The sequence below is a fragment of the Passer domesticus genome, chromosome 16 (assembly GCF_036417665.1).
Source record: "Passer domesticus isolate bPasDom1 chromosome 16, bPasDom1.hap1, whole genome shotgun sequence".
NCBI lineage: Eukaryota > Metazoa > Chordata > Aves > Passeriformes > Passeridae > Passer > Passer domesticus.
In genome coordinates this window covers 4,142,953-4,164,228 of record NC_087489.1, presented here as the reverse complement: position 1 = coordinate 4,164,228, position 21,276 = coordinate 4,142,953, and the positions used below count along the sequence as shown (strand labels likewise).

At 42.2% G+C, this 21,276-nt stretch overlaps 1 protein-coding gene across 11 annotated transcripts in view; it reads right to left on the bottom strand.

Annotated features, from left to right (window-relative positions):
* PTPRT (protein tyrosine phosphatase receptor type T) overlaps positions 1-21,276 on the bottom strand; it is a 445,906-nt gene that overhangs the window by 146,886 nt on the left and 277,744 nt on the right. For all 11 annotated transcript variants that reach the window (XM_064391854.1, XM_064391853.1, XM_064391856.1 and 8 more), the window contains exons 8-9: positions 6,570-6,866; positions 5,195-5,304 (exon numbers count right to left, since the gene is read on the bottom strand). In XM_064391854.1, coding sequence (XP_064247924.1) covers positions 5,195-5,304; positions 6,570-6,866 — 407 coding nt within the window. The remainder of the gene's footprint in view (positions 1-5,194; positions 5,305-6,569; positions 6,867-21,276) is intronic.

Below are 21,276 nucleotides of genomic sequence, written 5' to 3'. Positions count from 1 at the left end.
ATGGAGAAGAAATGGCATATTGGCAACTGGAGAGATGAAGAAGGGCAGACTGCAATTTTACATGGTAACTAAGAGGATCTGTAGCCTCTGAAGTGCAATTTAAACTCAAATCCACTGGGATTAGATGTACTAGGCTCCAAGCATCCCATTAAAGAGCTGAAATTGTGTATGAAAGTCCCTTGTATTATTATTCCTGGCATCAAAATAGAGATTTACAGCATTTCAGAAACAGTGACTGACAAAACCAGCTAGTTAGAAGCTGCAAATACATCTTTATTTTTCCCCAAAACACCAGGGATTTAACAATCCTAAAGATGAGGACATAAGTGATTACAGGACTGCACTTTATAATGTTTAAAAGGACAATTTGCTGTTTCAATATTGCTCTTAGGCATGGCTCACTGAAAGGACTTCACCAGTCTGGGAGCCATATTTCCAGCCAAGAAGCTGAATATTTGGGATCCACCCTTTAAATGCTGTTAGGATTTCAATATCCCTAAAAATGCTTTCCCTAAAGCAATGTGACAAGTACTTCAGACAGCAATGATAGGTGGGTTTCCCCTTTGTTCTTCCTGTTTAAGGGTGAAATATTCTAAAAACTGACAATTCTGAGAAATAGAATACATACAAAAAATGTATTTACAAAGGCAAAAGCCAGCATCACTTCCAGAGTGCACTTGAAAGCTCTCAGCTGCCCAAAGGAACAGCAAAATGCAGATATTATTTATAAGTTTTGCTTACTTAAATTTTCTAGATGCAAGTTTGCACTAAACATACACTTAGATAACCTCATGTCATCTAAAAGCAGAAGAATTTTAGTGCCAAAGCTGGGCTATGACCTTAAATTAGATTGCTTGCCCTTGCAGCCCAGTGACAGCGTCTGTTTGATGGTAGTTTGACTTTACACACACTTAGGAAAAAATAAATTAAAAGGAATAAATCTTTGTTGCATGTCTTTGTACACAAAGGCTTTGAAGCTGAACTCCCACATGGTGTGAGGACAATGAGCAGAATCTGATTATTAGGGATTTTAAAGCAGAACAGCTTTTCAGGACTGGTTAAAAAAAAAAAAGAGTAAAATAAAAATTTCAACAAGTTGTGGTGCTTTGAGTCTGCCAAGAAACTGATGGTGGGGCAGGATTAGTGAGATATGACTGAATTGTGCCACTCACAGGCTGCTCCCAGAGACAACAAGGACAATACCAGTGCAATAGTGCCTCTTCCATGAGTGTCACATGCAGAACCCTCTGCGTGGAGCATCTTACCCAAACCAAGGAACCAGCACAGCCCAGCTCTGCTCTCAGCTGGGCTTCTGAGCACAGATTGGTCTGCCTGCCTCCTGTAGGTACCTACACACCTTGAAGCCACCTGGGACCTGTTACAGGCTTTAGGCTTTCCCTCTGTTTCTTCCAACAGTAGCTGTGCTTCTCCCTGGCTTTCCTGATGGACAGACAGACTGACACCTCCTGTCTCACCACACACCTATGAGCTTTGCTGGCTTCCCCTGGTGCCTCAGGTTTTAGCTTATATATTTTCAGATTCCCTGCTGCTTTAGTGTGTGGGTCTGGGCTTCATATGAGGGGATGGTGAGCTCTACACAGAGCAGGGAGACAAAATAATCCCTTCTCCAGCTGGACAAATGATCCAAATCTCAGCCCAAGAGCACAAACAACGTGGGCAGAAGAGAGAAACAGGCAGGATAGGACTGCATGGGCTGGAGCTGGAATTGGACAATGAACTCCAACATGCAAATGGAGCAGAACTGATCACAGTGACAGACCCCTTGAGGAGTCGTGCATTTTGTGACCATTTTGGTTCATCTTGGGTGCAGCCCTGGCTGGGCTCTTGTGCTGCCCAAGGTGGATCCATTGAGGAGATCCTTTTAATAAATCCCTGCTTTATTCTTTAGCTCTGTCCAGCCTCTGCTCCAGGTCAGCCTGCACAAGGCATCACCCCAGCATCCCAGAATGATCTGTTCCATTCTCCCTTTCTACCCAGCTCATATCCTAATCTTCCCAGCACACTGATTAACTGATTTGTAATTCCCAGAGCTTTCCAAGTTGTCTTGAACAAGAGGTTTCTGCTCCCCAGAAAGAGACTGCAATTAGAGAAGGATCTAGAACAGCAACTACAAGGGATCTAAAAGGCCTCTCTGTTTAAAAATCCAGCTGTTAATGTACCCAGTGAAACAATTAATTCTCAACACAGAGGGGGTTAAACCACTTTTAAATGCAACACTCTTGCTTTGTTAAAAGGCAGCAATAGCATTTGGAAGGAAAAATACCCATCAGAAGAGACTTGCAGAAGTCAAAAAGCTTCATGAAGGTGCTTCCATTCTGTTTAGGCTCTTAGGAAGTATTCAGTCATTATGAAATTAGTGCTTCTGGCTGCCAAAAGACATGCTGAAGGTTGTGCTGCTGAATCCCAGCCCAGTTGGCACCCAAGCAGTGGATATGGAAACTGCAACAGCAATTTGGGTTATAGGGACATCTGGCAGGGAGCTGCAAGAATGATTAGGGACCTGAGATGAAAATCAGTCCCAAAGGGAAGCAAGCGGGATGCAAGTAGAATAGACAGCATGATTATTTTGAAGCGTTGTAGAAGCTCATAACATTTTTTTAACAGAATTAGAGGGAAAATACAATATCCAGATACAATGAATCAGATTGTGATGGTGAGGAGGGAACTATTACTTAGGGGGAGAAGGTGGGGTTTTATTTGTTTTTATTAAGAGTGTTTGTGCCCAGAGGGGTTTGAGAGACTCTCAGTGACACAATTCTTATGTGTGAATTTAGCCAGCTACCTCCAGGTGTAATGCAGGACCTGACACCACTAACTCAAGTTCATAAAGAGATAATACTTTATAAATAATCTGCAGGGCTTATTTTTTTTCACTGATAGATGCTCACAGGCCTTTGTGTTTTTTCTCCCTAATAACAGCCACATAACTGCAGAGCTTCCAGAGAGCTGGAAGGTCATTGAATCTCCAAGGACAGAGCAGAATTCCCAGTGACACCAGTACAGGAATTGTGTGGGCTCCATCTGCAGGGATCCCCACTTTCCAAACAGAGCACACCACCCTGAGAGTGCCCTGGCCACCTCTCCAGGTTGTGCAACTGCTCTCCTGTATTTTTATCTCCAGTTGATGGACTTGTCTCAGGCTTCCATGGACAGTGGAAAGCTTCTGTAGAATTTTCATCTGGAAGAAGGGACAGGAATAGACAACATTTTCATCGTGACAGCTTCCAGGCACTGTGGTTCTCATGGTGTTTCTAGCAGTCAGATGTTTATCCTTTTGGAGGTGGGGGGGGATTAAGAAAAAGAGGAAGAGGGAAGAGTTTGAATTCACCTTGACTTCTCTTTGTCTCCAGCTGCCAAATATGCAAAGAGTCATTATCAGAAAAGAAAAATTTGTTTGTGCCTCCTCTGAGACTCGAGCAATGATATGACTTCAGGGGCAAAGGCACTGTCATGATGCATCACAACCCTGCAGGCATTAAAGTGTCTCATGCAGCTGCTCTGCCAGAAATCTACTCAGATTGCTGAAGTCCTTTCAACAAGCTGAGCCCAAGGCAATATTTTAGTAAGAAACTGCTTCTTTAAAAATTAAAAGGAGTTATTTTTGAATCATTTGCATCATTTGACTTGGGTCATTTTAATGTTCTGTTATAGGTCACCTGTGTTGCCAGAAAAAAATGAACTTGTAACATTCTATTCAGACTAATCCTTTAAAACACACCGAGGTTTATTGCCTAATTCCTTACACAGATACCCTCAAAGACCATGAAATGACAAGGGCTGGTTCTATTTTAGCACTGACAAATGATTTGCACCTGCACGCATTTCCGTAAGTGTCTCCACAGTGACCAACAATGACTCCAGACTTAGTCAAGGGTTTCAGCTCGGCTGAAATGACACTAAATTAGCAAGAGAAAATTCTGTTCATCTGTTTAGTGTTGCTGTGTCAAACTCAGTCTGGCCTTTGTGAGCCAAATGATGACCTAAAAGTGAAGTTGCAGGAGAAAGTTTCATTCGTTGTTCATGCTGGAGTGTAAGATCTCAGTGATGTGAAACCTGCTTCATTTTTCCCATGTGACTGTCACAGAGAGAGCCAGTGCTAGAAAGGACACCTGGGAGTGACGTATCACAGGACACCCTGTCCCAAATGGAGAGGCTGGATGGGAAGAGGAAAGAGGCAGAACCTCATCGGTGGTGTCACAGCTGCTTCTTGCACCTGTGACTTTTCTAAAGTGAGTTTGTACAAAAAGCACAAAATACAGTGAAATACTGGTTCTTGCTCCTCTGTGTCAGAAAATGCTGTACAAACCACAATGAGGGGTTTATGTGACCATAAAAACAATTTTTTTTTTTACCTTTCTCTAATCTTACAGAGGTAAATACTGAACCCATAAACTGACACACGCTCAGTCAGTACTGGTGCACCACTTTCTGCTATTCAATCCAAGTGCCTTTACCTTCTCTTGTAGGACTGTATTTCATTTCACATGATCCCCTAAAGAGTCCCTCCTCTTACATTCCTGTTCCACATATTTGGGTGTATGTGACATTATGGAGAGTTTTACCAGGAGCACATGAGAGCAGTAACACTTCCTTAGCTTCACAAGAAACACCACCTCTGAAAAACTCTATATTCAGATTAAATTGTTTATTTCTCATCTGGCACAGGATGGTCAGTGATCATCTCATAACCTGCTCTACTTTGTAATCAGATAAATTGTTGGGATGGACAAATATTACCACTGAAATGTTCAAAAAGATATAAGAGTTGATGGTTACTTTCTGCTGATATTGTCAGGAAGTACTGTGACAGGTGGAAGTCAAAGAGGAATCAGTTACTGTGTGTAGCTATAAAACCTAGCAGTGTTTTACCTCAAGAAGTAAAAAAAAAGGAAAACAAACAGACCTTGGAGCTACTGCAGAAGGAAACAGGGCACCTGAGACATGGGGAAATGTGTGGCTCTCAATTTGCCACAAATATTGGAAAGAAATCTTTCTCTTTTTTGAACTGGGAATTTTTTTTCAGTGGTAGCAACAGACTATCTTGAAGATTCTTATCTATTTTAATCAGGCTTATTTTAGCACCTGCTGAGATCTCTCAGAGCTCAGGATTGGCTTAAACACACATGAAAAGGGCCCTGTGGCACGTATTCCTTGAACAATCTGTTCTTCTCACCTCATAGAGTGTAATGATGCCATTTGTCTCATTTGGAGGCTTCCACTGAACGTAGATCTTCTCTTCAAAAGGTCCTCCTTGGATAGATTCCAAGGGAACTGGTCCAGGAACTGCAGGGGAAAAGAACCCAGACAAACTGTGTTACAAACTGCACCAGCTCCAGCTGCACACACATGAGACACCAAAAGGCCATCAGACACGATGCGGAATGTTAAAAATAAATAAATTAAATTAAAAATTAAAATCCCTCAAGGCACTACCATTACCAAGCTACTATCAATGTGAAAGGCTTATTTTTCAACTTTTGGTTCAAATAACAATACCGTAATGTAACCACTAAGTGACAAATAAAATCAGAATCCATGAAAATATGATGCTAATTTCACTAAGATTTTATTCCAGTACAGCAGAGCAGCAGCAGGGAATTTAATTTGTCCTTCTCCACCTACACAACAGCAGAACTTTCCACCTAAACTGCCAGACAGCACCTTGGTATGGAGATGCTAAGGGGCTGCACACCTTCATCCATAGAAAAGATTGATTTGCTTAGTAAAGTAACAATGCAAGATTTATATTTCATTACAGCTACAAGGCCAGCTCAAAAAAATCCACCTACTCCAGCAAAATGTAAATGCCATGAGAGATAACCAACTAAATGCACTCCCAAGCCTGTCTGATAAAAACCCTGCTCATTTTTCTGAAATATCTGCTATCCTTTTTTGTCTTCCCATGTTATATATGGGGTTGGAGGAGGCACTTTCAGCTAAGAGAATCTCAGGGCAGCAACTTGTACAGCCCAGGCAGAGGAAGTTAGTCCTTGGTCTGAAATAGCTCCGGTGGGATAGCAACACTTTGGAGCTTTCTATCAATTCCTCTAGAAAACTGTTCTTTTATATCCACAACCGTTCTTTTATACCCACAATTAATTTTGCTTCTGAGATCTCTATAAAATGTGATGTCCAGAAGATCACCTTTAAGAAAAGCTACACTCTGGAAAAGAAGGAACTATACATTTTTTTTGGCATGCCTTCTTTTATGTGAAGGCACAAGAAAAATCAATAAATACAGGACTGCATTTGCCCACATGACAAAGGAAGTTGCTGGGTGGTTCAGAACATGAAAAATTAAACCTACAGCTCTTTAAGAGCTTCTCAGACTGGTGTCTGTCATGCCCAAGCACTTTAGAGATCTTCACCCTTTCAAGAACACAGCTGTGAAATGGAAATCATCTAAACCTACAAGTTTTACACTCAAAACACACACACTGTCCAGAGAAGCTGCACTATTCTTGTAGGACAGAGGGTTATGCTGTTATTTACAACTTGAACACAACTCTTCCCTCCAAACCCAACCAACCAACCCTGCCACAACTCACCATCCTCCTCAGTCTGCACCACCAGCTCCTCGCTTTCCATTCTGCCCTCGGGGTTGGAGAGAGCCAGCCTCAGCCTGATGGTCATGAAGGGCCGGAGCCCTCGCAGGGTGTAGTGGGAAGAAGTCTGGATGAGCTCCTCTGCCTCAAATTTCTGCTGGTTGAAGACGTACTGGTAGTGCACGGTGAGGTTGTAGCTGTGGCAGCGCGTCACGGCGTAGCCGAAGGGCTCCCACTGCAGCGTCAGCTGCCGCGAGCGGATGTCCACCACCTCCACGTTCTGCGGCCCGTGCACGGGATCTGGGGAGCAGGAGAAGAAACAGAAACACAATTTGATGTTTAATCAAGGCAGCCATCCATTAACGTGCTTCATTCCATGTGTGAGTAGTTCTGGATGTTCTTGTTTGTACAATGTACAAAGTGGTTGGGAAGTGAACATCGGATCCACAGCTGCATTCTGGCTCCTGAGTTTTTGCCTGGAAATTTCCTGTCACAAGAACCTGAACAGTGGTTATGTGAAAAATGCTACTCACTTCCAAAAATTTAGAAAGGTTTATTAAAACCTTATCAAAAAACCAACAGAAGACTGAATAGAGAAAATATTACGGGAAGCAAAAGATTTTCCCCACCATGTGCTCTACCACACAATGGAGGTTTCACCTTTTAACCCTTTAGCCCCTCCCAAAGTTCTGTCCATTATCTCCTTCTTCACTGTCCAGTGGTGGAGTTCACTTCCTTAAATCTTGATTGGAGGTCAGGCGCTGCCATAGCAATGAGCCAACCCTCCCAAATGTCCTGAACTCGGGCCACCCCTGATAACAACACAGGGGAGGGTAAAACATAACTATAAATCTAAAAAATGTCTCTTAACATATACACTGGATATTTGCCTTTTAATTGTAAGAGTAAATAATCACATTACTCATCTATCATGGTTGTGCTCCTGATTCCTGTGAAATCTCACTGAATCCAACAGTGGCAACAGGACTCTATTGCAGTAAGGTAGAAAAATCATAAAGAAAGGCTTCATAAAACCAAGCCTGCTCTCCTAGAATCAATGGCTGGCCTTGTCAAAACTAACATTTTGCAAGTTCCCATGTGAAACCAATCCTGTTGTGAGCAGTCTGTTAGCATAACAATCTATTCCTGGGTAAAAAACCCCAGCACCTGTATAAACTGGTTTTACACAGTTAGAAAAATGAAAACTATATCTCACAAACAACTTTTCCTGCATGTATACCCTGGGAGTTTGAGTGACCAATCAATACAGAATAACAATTTGTTACTAACCAACAAAAGTAATTGCAAAGAAAGCTACTGACCAATTGGAATCACACACGAGATCTGTAAAACTGTATAAAGAGGAGTTCTGTGAATAAAGAATTGGCGCCGGCTCTTTATATACAGACACAAATGGAACAGGACTACATCTGAATAGTGTTGTGAGCTGTTTATTTAAGCAGCATCAGTTTTATGGTTATGATAATGGATTGATGCGAGCAGCTCACCATCCAGACAGTAGGCCAAGGAAATTTAATGTTCCAACATATTATAAGATAGTCTTAGACTTAGTCTTAGCTAATTACATAGAGCAAAAGCATATTGACAGTAGTTCTATCTAATCACATGAAGCACATGTAGTTTTGATTAAAACAATAGCAGCTTTTTCTTTCATACAATGGTTTGTTTATAAGAGATAAAGCACAGAGCCTTATTCATTTTTAACCTTCTAAATATTTATTAAAATATACTTTTTGCAACTTAGCAAGCTAAACTACACAGCTTTATTGTTCTATTTCTCATGTCTTCACTACCGCCAATATATCTTTTCTGCTGCTTTAGCATTTCACTATCCTTACTGTCTCTGAGGCCTTTCTTTTTCCCAACTTTCCTAAAATCCTCTAATCCTATGGATTCCCACAAGAATGGGTTTTTTTCCACCATGAATAAAATGGCTTCCCGTGTGATTTATTCCCATAAGATTCTATCAGGTAAGGATTGGGGAAGTTGTGCTTTCTTCATTCTTACAAAGAAAAAAAATTAAAAATAATACTAGCTGATGGCCTGCTTGACAGTGCTTAATGACCTTGGTGAGTCCAGCCCTAAGTGATGCAAACACACAGGAAATGGCTCCCGGGGAAGGAATGGATTCAGGTGTCTCAGCTTTGAATTCAGCTCCATGGCCCCTACACCCTCCTGCCACCTCCAAACCCACTCTGCTCACACTGAAGCCCCAGAGTGAAAGAATCAAGACTAAGGGATCCAATGCTGGATTTCCAACATCCTGGATATTCTGGCAATGAGGCGTACAGGCAGATCCTGCCACTCCTGAGTATGTTTTCTGAGTTGTCTCAAGCTGGTGCCAATAAAAGTTTAATTTCAGATCATCTCCATGCCTTGGTCCCATCAAAGTTTCTTTGCTCTTTATTATTCTTTCTACAGTATCTGGCTGAGGTAAACTTTGAATATTCATGTGGAGGAATCATTTTCACCTGCTGTTCCTTAATTTATTTTTAACAGCCTAACTCAAATGCTCTGACTAGACTCTGCCCTTTATATAAAATATAAATGCATGTGCCACTAGACATGTAGATATAAAGAATGAAGGATGACTGAGTAAAATCAGTGTTTGAGATAAGTCAGACCATAAAAATTCTACAGATGTCAGGGTTTGTTTATCTGACATTTCTTCAACTGGTATTTGCTCTTTTGCTCAATATATATCTGAACAAGGTAATCAGAAAATACATAATTTCACATAAAGTTCCTTAATTTATATCGCAATTCAGGATTCTTCCCTCTTCTCATAGTCTCTCACGACTTCACCCTAAGAAAAAAATGTTTTCATGGGAACAAAAAAGTTGGAAGGATTCCTGAATACCAGTCACACCTCTTTGAGAGATAATTAAAGTGTAAAAAACCCTTCTAGTAATTCTTTAAAGTAAAGCACGAACCAGCCACCCTGACTTCAATCTACTCATGCATAAGCAGAAAATACATTTTAACAACCTGCACATTCTGTATTACTGCTAAAAATCCCCTAAGGACTGGCAATGGGAAAGTATTTGCATCTTTTTATAGATATTCACATGTGCAGACACTTTGGAAATGGGATGGATATTAAAAGACCAGGGGTCTAAAGCTAGCAAATGGTTTAGGTTTCCCTACAAATCATGTCAATCCCTCAGCATCCAGAAAACATCTCTTAAAAGTGAGTCTTTAACTCAGTGTCAAACAAAAAAAAAGAGATTAATTTAGAAATTAGGAAATTTTTATGCATGAATATACCCATATATACTTAGCATGAGGTGATAAGCATTAATTTTCTATAAATCCCTGAAAGTTATGTTTCTGCAGATGAATTGTACAGATAAATTAGGTCAACAAAAGAATAGTTCTCTGAAAATATTCAGCTTCTGAAACAGCAAAGGTAATGCCAAGCCTCATTCCAAGATGCATCCAAAGGAAAGAAAAGCAAAAGCAAATGCAGATATTTGCCCCACTGAAGTTTGCATTACACCAAGCACTCAACTGCAGAGCCCAACCAACTCAGAATGTGGCTGAGATGAGGCAAAAGCATTTCACAAAAATGTAATAATGCAGCTGAAAATGTCAATTCACCACCACGATAATGTTATACCACTTCTATTTTTTTTTAAAAATACAATTATTTGCCTTAAATCAGTCATGTTATGGAGTGAATCAGCAATTAGAGGGTATTTGGTTAATGGATGTCAGATGTTCTCACTGTACCTGTGAATAAGGAACAACCTGATCATCACCTCACCAAGTCATCTGCCCAAAGCTGGGTAGGGAAGATTTCCTGCAGTCTTTAGCTTCCTTTCTTATCCTGTCCACATTTGCCCTTTCCTTTCCTACCCCAAACTCTAAGTGTTAGAAGCTTCTCATAACCAGCTTCTAATTCTGCTCAAAACCTTGCTGCAAATGCTGTAAGCTCCATCACACACACACAGTTTGAAAGAGTCTCTGATTGAATAACCAGCCTGTGAACCATAGATACGTTTGGTAACAAACCAGGAAGGTAAAATCCATAGTGCAGACCCCACTACACTGCATTTTTCCCAAGAACTATCAGACTGACAGTCCTAAACCAGGTCTCAAATACCCATGTCCTGAGGTGTCCCTGCAAGTGTAGAGATAGACATCTGGTGGCTGTCTAGATCTTTAAGTAGAGGGAGAGTAAGTAAGTAAAAACTACTTAAATTTTAGTTTCGGAGAGGGAGAAACCAAACTGGAATTAAATCAACAAACAGAAGCTGGCCCTGGAAAGCTTTATATTCTCTCTAGTTTTCTTCTCTTAGTTTCAATCTCCTTTTTTTCCGAATACTGAGACTATATAATTTTGAAAATGTTTTCATGTTGCCACACTGATTTCTGCCACAGCAGAAGCTATTGAAACCTCCTTTTCCAGGATGAGATTTTGTATTGTTGTTTTTAAAGGGCAGTGGTCCTACTGTCCTCTCTGTATAACTACTGCCTATTAGCTCTGTGAGTATTCAGTCTCAAAAGGTCTGTAGCTATTTCTGGGACCTGTCTAACATCACCTTTTTCATAATATTTTCTTCCAAAAGATAAGGAAAATTTATAATTCATGTATAATGATAGTGCTGATATTTGAAACTGGACAAATGCCTCCATTTCTGTATTCTCAGAATGATAGTTTCCAAATAATGCAAGAAAATATCTGAAAAGTACTATTTTATTCCACTTGGCTAGTGGAATAAAAGCTGCTAATACATATCTCAGCTTCAATTATACAAAGATACCCACCAAAGCAAGATAGAAACAGAACAGCCCAATTTGAATACTTAGAAGATCAGATATTGGTGTAAACTATGTACCCTGAAGTAACATTTTCTATGTGTCCTAAGAACTTGGGGAAAAAAAAAAAAAGTAAATTTTTAAGAAGCTTAAACAATGAAACAGCTGCCACAGATCTACTGAAACGAGACTTGAACCCACACAAGGAAAATTGCAGTCTCTGGGATTTCACTGTGCAAGTGTTGTATTTTTATTCCAGCCTGGTTGAACCATTAATTACATTTGGAACGTTCACATCAAAGTCAAGGACTGAACAGTGTTTTTTAGTACCTCATCACCCACTGATGCTTTGCTACCTTTCATTACCCTGGTGGGCTGCAGCAAACACTCAGCAGCCAGAGCCTTTCTGGAATCCTTGGGATGTGAAAGTCTGGAGGGGTCTGGAGCTCGAGTCCTGTGAGGAGTGGCTGAGGGAGCTGGGAAGGGGCTCAGCCTGGAGAAAAGGAGGCTCAGGGGGAAATTCTTGTTCTGCACAACTCCCTGACAGGAGGGGACAGCCGGGGGGGGTCAGGCTCTGCTCCAGGGAACAGGGACAGGAGGAGAGGGAACAGCCTCAGGCTGGGCCAGGGGAGGTTAAGATTGGATGTGAGGAAAAATTCTCTACAGAAAGGATGGTCAGGCATTGGAACTGGCTGCCCAGGGAACTTTTAGAGTCACAGCCACTGGAGGGATTTAAAACACATGTAGGTGTAGAGCACCTGGAGACATGGTTTAACAGGGGGCTTGGCAGTGCTGGGCCAACACTTGGACTATCTTCCCAACCTAAATGATTTGATGATTCTAGTGACTGAATGAAACAAATTCTCCAGTGATCCTTCAGTGGAATCTGCGTTCTCAGTCAATTGTTGAGCAAACAATGTCCAGAGACTGCTTTTCCTGCCATTAGAATTTCACAGAAAAGCTGACTTTTAAGGCCAGTTTTTCTCATTCCTTATTCAGTGTCACAGAGCTCATTTTGTTCTTGGCCCTCCTCTCTCTCAAGGTGAGGCATAGAAGAGAAAAGGTTGGTTTAGATTATCAATAACAATTGCCAGAGCTCTGTAACCCTCCACCAGGGGAAGAACAGAGAGGAAAGGAAGCTATGGGGGGGATGCTGGGGTTTGAACACAGAGCTCAAATCGAGCAGTGAAGTTAAACACAGACAATCAGCTGCTGCCCCAGGGTTAAGTACCTGCTGCAGGAGCCTAATTGCAAGAAATTGCTGCTGTCAGTAAAGACACGACAGCGAGTGGAGATGTCCCTCCTCATCTGGGGCCCTGTGCCCGTGTCCCCTGACCCTATGGAGAGCAGCAGGCAGAGTTTATTAGCAGTGCACTGATTAAATTCTGTTTCCCAGCAGCAGGTTACAGAGACTGAGAATGCACAAAGGGAAGAAAAAGGAGCAGCTTTGTGTGAATCCTGAACTGATACTTTCAGCTACAGAAAGAGAAAGAAAACAGGTTTAACTATGAATTCTGTCTTCCCTTCTGCACACCCACACTGAGGTCATCACCCCAGCCAGCACAGGCCATCCAGAATCTGGGCACCCCAGTAAAGTCCCCAGCCCTTCCTCTAGGCAGACTGGAAGGAGATAAGGAGAAAATTGGGTGCACTGGTAGATGGTAATGCCACCAAAACCTGTGTTCTCCCAACTACCAGCACAGTACAGCCTCTCTCTGTAGCCCAGGAAAAAATTAAATTAATTTTTATTTACAAAACATAAATTTGGCAGCATCACAGAGTGGTGGAGAAGTGCACAGAATATTTCACTCCCACAATAAATTGAAACAATGGCCATTTTCAAGAAACAGCCACAAAATTCATAATTACAGAATCTTTGAAAGGCTTGGTTTGGCAGGGACCTTGGTTCCAACACTCCTTCCATGAGCAGGGACACCTTCCTCTGGAGCAGGGTGCTGCAAGCCCCACCCAGCCTGGCCTGGAACCAGCAGTTAGAAGGTTTCCTTTGTGTTTTTCAAAGACAGTGTTCTTGGTCTATGGATGGAAAACCAAACTGAAATGTGTCCAACAATGATTTTATTCAGGGTGTTAGATTAAAGCTGAAGCCTTCTGTCTCTGCCTTTTATTCCCTATCCCTCATCTTCCTCTCTTAATTTCCACAGGATGAAACAAGTCTAGGGAAGCACGCTTACTATACAAAAATGCAGCAAAGAAAAGAGAGCAAAAATAACCCAGCGGTTTATCTTAAATGCAAAATTCACGGGTGTGTAGTGGCTCAGGGGAAACTCAGGCCCTCCACAGTGTGTGCTGCTTATCTCATCAAAGAGATCCTGCCAGAGGAATTGTCCCACAAACACCTTCCACAGCCTTGTCCCAGGCACAGACATCTCTGAGTGACGGACAACTCTGTCCATCCCTCGAGTGCAGCGTGTCCTTCTGTGACAGCTCCTCACAGCCCTCAGCTGCTGCCCATCACATTTTAATGCCTCTGAGCCAAAATGTGGGATAAATACCCTTTCAGACATGACAGTTGAAAGCACTGGTTAAACAGAGATCACCAGTCTTGCAGTGCTGTGAAAGTGTTTTGGCTTTGCCCTTCTCTGAAGAAGGAACATCTCCCTAATATTTGGATCTAAATTTGCTTTCTTTTAAGCCACTTCAGATACCATCACTGGTCCAAAGGCAGTGCAGACAGAGCTGAAAGTAAGCAATTATACAGAAAGGGATATTCTGAAAGACTTGCAGCAGAGAAAAGAGAATAAAGGAGTGAGACTGACACAATGAAATCACCAGAGAACAAACAAGCTGTTTGTGAGGCCTTCAATCACTACAGCCCAAACCATGCACAAAGAAATAGGTGTCATTACAGCTGATAAACTAAACCAGGCTATTTTAGAGCATTCTCTGAGCAATAAAGAAAAAGGAATGCTGCCACATTATTATACAAGAAATAGGAAATAAGTTAGATAGTGGAGTATGTGGCTAGGTAAACTAGGGACCGAGCTCTCTCCACAACTAACATTATAATTTAAATTCAGTTAACTGCAAATCCTATTCATTTTTTATTGATCTGGTTTTGTTTCAGTTGCAAATTTTAGTTGAAAGACACCCAAGATTTGAAAATATCTATAAAAAAGGAAAATATTTGATACATTAAAATCCCATAAAACACCCTCTAATCTCAGACTTCTACTTTGCTAAACAGAACCAAACAAAACAAATTTAAAACAACCCCAATGCCCTTAAATGGATCCCAGATCTACCTGGACCCCTCCATTTGTTCCAAAATGTGCCTGTCACACTCCCAGACCAAATCCAGGGGCTGGCCAAGGGCTCAGGGAAAGCAGAGGCTGTGCAGAGCAGGACCTGAGCTGCCAGCACAGCCTTCCCAGCACTGCTACAGCCAGAGCTCAGCTGCCAAAGCTCCACTTGTAAACAACTTCAAGATAATTAAGCACTGCTTTTTAAAAAAGGTTTATTAGCATCTATTTAAAGGAAATTTTTTTTCATTATATTATGAAATGGCAAAATGAGAGCTTGCTTTCTTTTATACCCCAAACCTGTTGTGCCCTAACACGCTTAAAAAATAACAATTTAAAAGAACAATAAAGGGTAATTACTGATTTTATTAAAAATATCGATCATGGATACACATAGCGCTGGCATTCCTTGGCTGGGAACAAAATGTACATTACTGAGCATTTTGATGATTAAATACAACAGCTTAATTAAATATGCTAATGAAAGTGCGATTAGAAAGCAGGTAAACCACTGGTTTTTTGCCAACCAAAAGTAAAAAATCAGATTTTACAAATTTATTTCATTATGCATCAATAAAATATTTATTTTAATTGTTTGTTATACTAACACATACATGCATTTATTTTTATTATCTCTTCCTCTGTGTGCTTTGCTGTTATCCTCAAATGGACTAAGTGGAGGAGATTCAGAGAAACACAGAAGCTAGATCCTGACAAAACATAAATTATCTCTATAAAATAAATAAGGTAATCAAAATAGTGAGTAAAAGAGAGACTTCCTCTACACAGGCTGTTCAATTATTCTGAGCAGCAGAAAAATGCATTCTTCTTTAATTCTTGTTTAATGTTTTCTCTCATTTGTAACTGTGGGTTCTTTAAATGTCTGTGCAATCTGCAAGAGAAATTCTCAGTATTTCTTCAGAATCATGTTCTTCTACAACAAATATATTAAAAAAAATTAAAATATTCCCTGTTCTGCTTGTTGATCTGGCAGAAGGAGCTTCTAAAGTTGATGAAACAGTGGCTTTGAGAGCACTACTGGAAGAGTAGTTCCAAATTGTCCTAAATCTCTTGAGCTCTTGACAGCGCATCCAGGGAGGTGATGCAGCCCTGGGGGCACCTCTGGGTGCTGTGCCCAGCCCTGGGGGCACCTCTGGGTGCTGTGCCCAGCCCTGGGGGCACCTCTGGGTGCTGTGCCCAGCTCTGGCTCCTCAGCACAGCAGGGCCAGGAGCTCCTGGAGCTGGGGAAGGGCCTGGAGCAGCTCGGTGCCCAGGAAAGGCTGAGGGAGCTGGGGCTGCTCAGCCTGGAGAGGAGCCCAGCTGAGAGGGCCTCAGACCTGGCTGGCCCTGTCCCTGTCTGTCCGTGCCAATCCCTGTCTGTCCCTGTCTGTCCCTGTCCATCACTGTGTGTCCCTGTGTGACTTGGGTGCCCCTGTCTGTCCCTGTGTCCCCTGTCTGTCCCTGTCCATCCCAGTCTGTCCTTGCCTGTCCCAGTCTGTCCCTGGGTGTCCCTGTCTGTCCCTTTGTTCCTGTCTGTCCCTGGCTCTCCATGGGTGTCCCTGTCTGTCCTGGGTGTCCTTGAGTGTCCCTGTCTGTCCCAGTCTGTCCCTGTGTCCCCCTGTCTATCCCTGTCTGTCCCTGTGTCCCTGTCTGTCCCTGTCTGTCCCCCAGTCCATCCCTGTCTGTCCCTGTGTCCCCCTGTCTGCCCAAGTCCCCCTGGCTGTGCCTGTCTGTCTGTCCCTATGTCCCAGTCTGTCCCAGTCTGTCCCTGTGTCCCTGTCTGTCTGTCCCTGTGTCCCTGTCTGTCCTTGTGTGTCCCAGTCTATCCCTGTGTCCCCCAGTCTGTCCCTGTCTGTCTGTCCCTGTGTCCCTGTCTGTCTGTCCCTGTGTCCCCCTGTCTGTCCCTGTGTCCCCCAGTCTGTCCCTGTCTGTCTGTCCCTGTCTGTCTGTCCCAGTGTGCAGAGGGCAGGGCAGGCCCAGCTCTGCCCCAGAGCCCCGGGCAGGGCCTGAGCCCAGCAATTCCTGGGCAGAGGCAGAGCTGCTGCCCTGGGCAGTGCCAGCCCTGAGCACAGCCCAGAGAGGCTCTGGGCTCTCCTCCCTGGGACATTCCAGAGCCACACGGACACAGCCCTGTGCCCTGGCTCTGGGATGGCCCTGCCTGAGCACCGAGCTGGCACCAGATGAGCCCAGCGTGGTCCCTTCCCACCTGACCCACCTAGGATTTATTAAGAAATGCATATAAAAGGTTCAGGAGAATAAATCATAACAGATTAAAAAAAAATCCAAAATTACTGGAAAGCACTGCAGAGAAAAGGAATACAAAGGATGAAAAATTCCTCTGTACATCACAGACAAAGTAGGAAAACACTCCTGCCTAAGAACAGCCTGCACTCTCACTGTGTCTAATGGAAGCCCTAACCCTTGGCTTTCATCGTTCTTCCCAAAAGAACACAAAAATAAAAAGACAGTGCCAAGCTTTCAACACTCAATTAAGATTTAGGATGTCACTCAAAGGGAGCAGAAAGCTGTTTTTGTCTGGTGATACTCAGTGAGTAGATCTGCCTCATTCATTGTTTATGTTCCAATCATGGCACACTATCTGTATTAAAGAGAACAAGACACTGAATGGAAACCTCACAGCCTAGGGAAGTGTGAGGTACCAGTGTGCTCATCAAAATAAATTCTCCTGTGAGAGCAGTTTATTGATTTGTGTATTTGACTCTCTTTGGGATTATTGTTCAATTACTTTTATCCTCTGAGATGAAAGCAGCTGAATGTAACATCAAAAGCAGATAAAAAGTCGCATGTTTCAAATTTTCTTTCAAATCTCCATAACATCCATTACAGATACGATTTTCAAGAGGGTCCTCTGAGAGCAAGAGCAGAGGGTAACTCCATCAGACATACAGCTCTCATCTGTATTTCCCCTAATTATTCTGCCTGAAGCATATTCCCTGTAAAACACAATATTTATCCTTGAGAAGCGACAGTCTGCAGAAACTGTCTCCTCTTTATCAGGTGAGCTGCTTGCTAATTTCTGATATGATTAGTGGTTTATCACCACTTCAAACTGCAAACACACAATTTCCACCTCTAGGTCTGTTGAGGTTGAAACATGGTGGTGGTAGTGGTGGGGAAGAGATGGTTAAAGTCTCATTTTGCTGGTTTGCATTAATACCTCACTACAGATTTTTCATGCTCTGCTTGCAAGAAAAAAAAAAAAAAAGAAAAACCAAAAACAAACAAACAAAAACCTCAAAACCAAAAACAAACAAAAAACCAAACCAACCAACCAAAAAAACCTCCATAACAAATCAAAAAAAACACCAAAAAAAATCCCCAAACCAAAAAACCCTAATATATTTTCTATTGTCAACCCTCTGTTTTCACTTTGGGACACAGACTCACATAATTTTAGTTTGCTGCACGTCACAAGTAGTGCAGCACCTGGAATAAGGCTCTTGCTCTCCTTTAGAGAAGCAGGTGTAGCCAGAAGTTGTCTGGTGCTCCTCTCATTCACAAGGTGAGCTTTGCTGTTCAGTCATCAGGCAAAACTGGCCTCAGTTCCTCAAACATGAAAAGGGACACTACTGCAAGCTTAGAATCCCAGCAGGGCAATTTTATAATGTATGAATGACAAAATTTATAAATTATATAAATATGTAAGTGATAAACTGGGATAATGGTTCCTGTGCTCTGTGTGGCAGGGACATTCAGAGCACAGTTCAGCACAGCCCTCAGTCTAAAAACTCATCAGAGGTGACCTCAGTCACAGCCACAGCCCCACTACCAGCGTGAACATGACCTTTATTAAAGCTCAACACGAAGTAAAACGATGAATTTAAATACATAATTGCACTCCCAGTTTGCATTTTTGACCAGCTGCTGTTTACTCAGCTCTAAGAGGAGCTATCCTGACAGGAACAGGTCAGGGGGGCAATCCAGCTGCTCTCTGCACTCTGAGGGCAGCCCTGCACTCTTCCTGGGCTTTGAACTCCCAGGGTTAGCCAGAGAGGGGACCAGAAAACCACTCTGAGATGGGACCAGAAAGCCACCAGGCAGAAATGGAGCACAGGAGTTCCAGCCCACTGCAGCTGGATCTTTACTGCAAGTGAGCCATTCATCTGCTCTGGATCTACTTTTGTCTTTTGTCACAGAGTGCTGTAAAAATCTTTGCAAAGCTGTTTCCAACCAGCCTGTAAAGCACATCGGTTTTCTTTCAGTGATGCAATTACAAGGAGAAGGCAGTCATGAATATTAGTGAACTTTGAAATATTGTTTCTAGGGGCAATAGATTTTACCCAAAGGGATATTAGTGCTCCACCTCAACATTACAAAAAATCACTTTAAAACTTACAGCAACACATTTCAAGTCCATTACCATGCGTTTTCAAATGTCATGCCTCAAATGTGACAGTCAAATTCCTGAATCAATCAGCCAAATGGAATTATTTCACTCAGAAATTATGTGAAGAGAAAGTAGCAAAAAGCAGTAAAAATGTAGAATAACTTTATGCTGTAACTTAAGCAACTGAACAGGCTTCTTGGTGAAATAAAGAGCAACACACTCTGTGTGTCTGCTTTGCAGGATGATGAACTGCAGAACACACTGGGGATTTTTTCTGTAGTAGAACAAGGTTTGGGGTTTTAATTTGTGATATGTCCCACAAGTAGTGCCTGGGATATTTGCAGGGAACAGCAGTGCCTGGGCACAGCTCACTAGCTGGGTACCACCACACACAAGGGGCATATCCAGCATGTGCCAGCTGCAGTGTGTCTGCGGGCTTAGCCTACATCTCCATTTGTGCTGTTCTCTTCCTCCTCAGCTAAACTTTCCAATATCTTCATGAATCCATATGGAAAACAGGCCAAGCCCAGCTACTCCAGTTAGAAATGCTGCTCTGGAGCCTCCTTGCAGGGCAGTTGGAGCATCCTTGTACACCAGTTGAACTCACATCAATGGCACGGCATATTCTGCCCTCTGCACTGAAGAAAATTAGAGCTTTGGAACCCTTTCTGTCCTGCTAACATCCCAGCATCCCAACAAGGCATATTTAACATATTTAACATAGTCACAAAATGTATGGCACTGCTGGCTTTCAGGCACAAGAGTGAATGGATTCAGGCACACTGCCCTTCATCTCTGCTCAGGTGTTCATGTTCATGCCTTCTGTTTGTTTTACCTCCAGCACTTCCAGACAGGAAAGATTTTTTTCCTGGAGCCTCAGAGTAGCAGTGTTACTTTCCATGTGGAAGACAGGCAGTGTATAAGATCAATCAGGATCAAGAATCATAAATTTCATTTCTTTCCCCAATGTTCTCACAATTTCACTGGGGTGAGAGGTAATTAATCCACATCAGGCAGTGCTGGTGAAGCACCTTGTCCAAAAGCAAACGTGATATAATCCAGTGATCAGATCCTGGGAGAAAATGGCTGATGGATGGAGAAAGAGCTGTTTCCCTTTATTTTCTTATTTCCATTGGAAAATGAAGGCCGAATGACATCCAGTAAAGTAAAAAAATACGCTCTTGTATTTCCAAATACCAGCAAAAAATAATCGTCTAAGTGTAGCTAAAAGAAAAGTCTCTTTCGTTTTCAAAGTCAACCTAAGTAGTTGTAGAAAAGAAGATTTTATGTAATAATGGGTAGCAATATGAGGCAATGAGACTTGATAGTGTCAGAGAGAGTTTCCAGTTGCATGAAATGGCATGGAAGTATTAAAAAAAAAAAAAAAGGAGAGAGAGAAAACAGCTTGAAGTAGGTTCCAATTCATATCCAAGTCATAGCAGGTGCATCAGGCACAGCTCAGACACTCTGAGTGAACTAAGTTCTGATGAACTTTTTTCTGGCTTCTTGTTCCACATTAGAACCCTCCATTTTTTATGTTTGCAGTGATTTGTGATGCTGCAGGAGGAAAGCCAGAGGCTTCCATCCCCATATATACTAGACAGGAAACCATGGGACTCAAGATGGTAATTTTAAACGAGAACCAAAATTTATATATTTGGCTCAGAAGATGACCTTTGTCATTACACTGACACAGAAGAGACTTATGTTAAATAACCATGCTGAGCATCAACTAGTTGGAAATTAAAACAAAACAGAAAGAGTGGTTCTTTCTCACACTGGACTATGATGGGATGTCAGAGTTTGATTTTCACACTTTGTACTCATGACTGTGCTGTCTGGGCATGATAAAGATGATCCCAGGAATGTGTATTTAATAGGAAGCCAACTGGGCACATTAGAGTTAATTAAGGAGTTAAAAATCTGAGAACAGTTCTAAGTTATAGATTACCCACAGAGCACAAATCTCTTTATACACTTCCATAGCAACTCCTGCACAAGTTAATGTCATTATACAGGGAGCAGCATAAGGAGATTTCTGTACCAACTCAGAGCAGTTTAACTTCAATTTTTGTCAAAGGTATTACTGCAACAAGACTTGCAGTTGGCTGGGATAAATTCATCAGAGTCAGTTTAAATAAGCCATGCCCTCACAGGCTGCCTCATCAGAGGAATGTGACCAAGCTCCAGAGAGCAAAGCAACAACACTGGCACCATGCAGTGTCTCCCATCCTACTGAACTCCTTCAAACCATTGATGTTAGGGGCTACAGATCAATAAATAACTCAATAACACTGGGAGAACCCTAGTGCTGACCCCA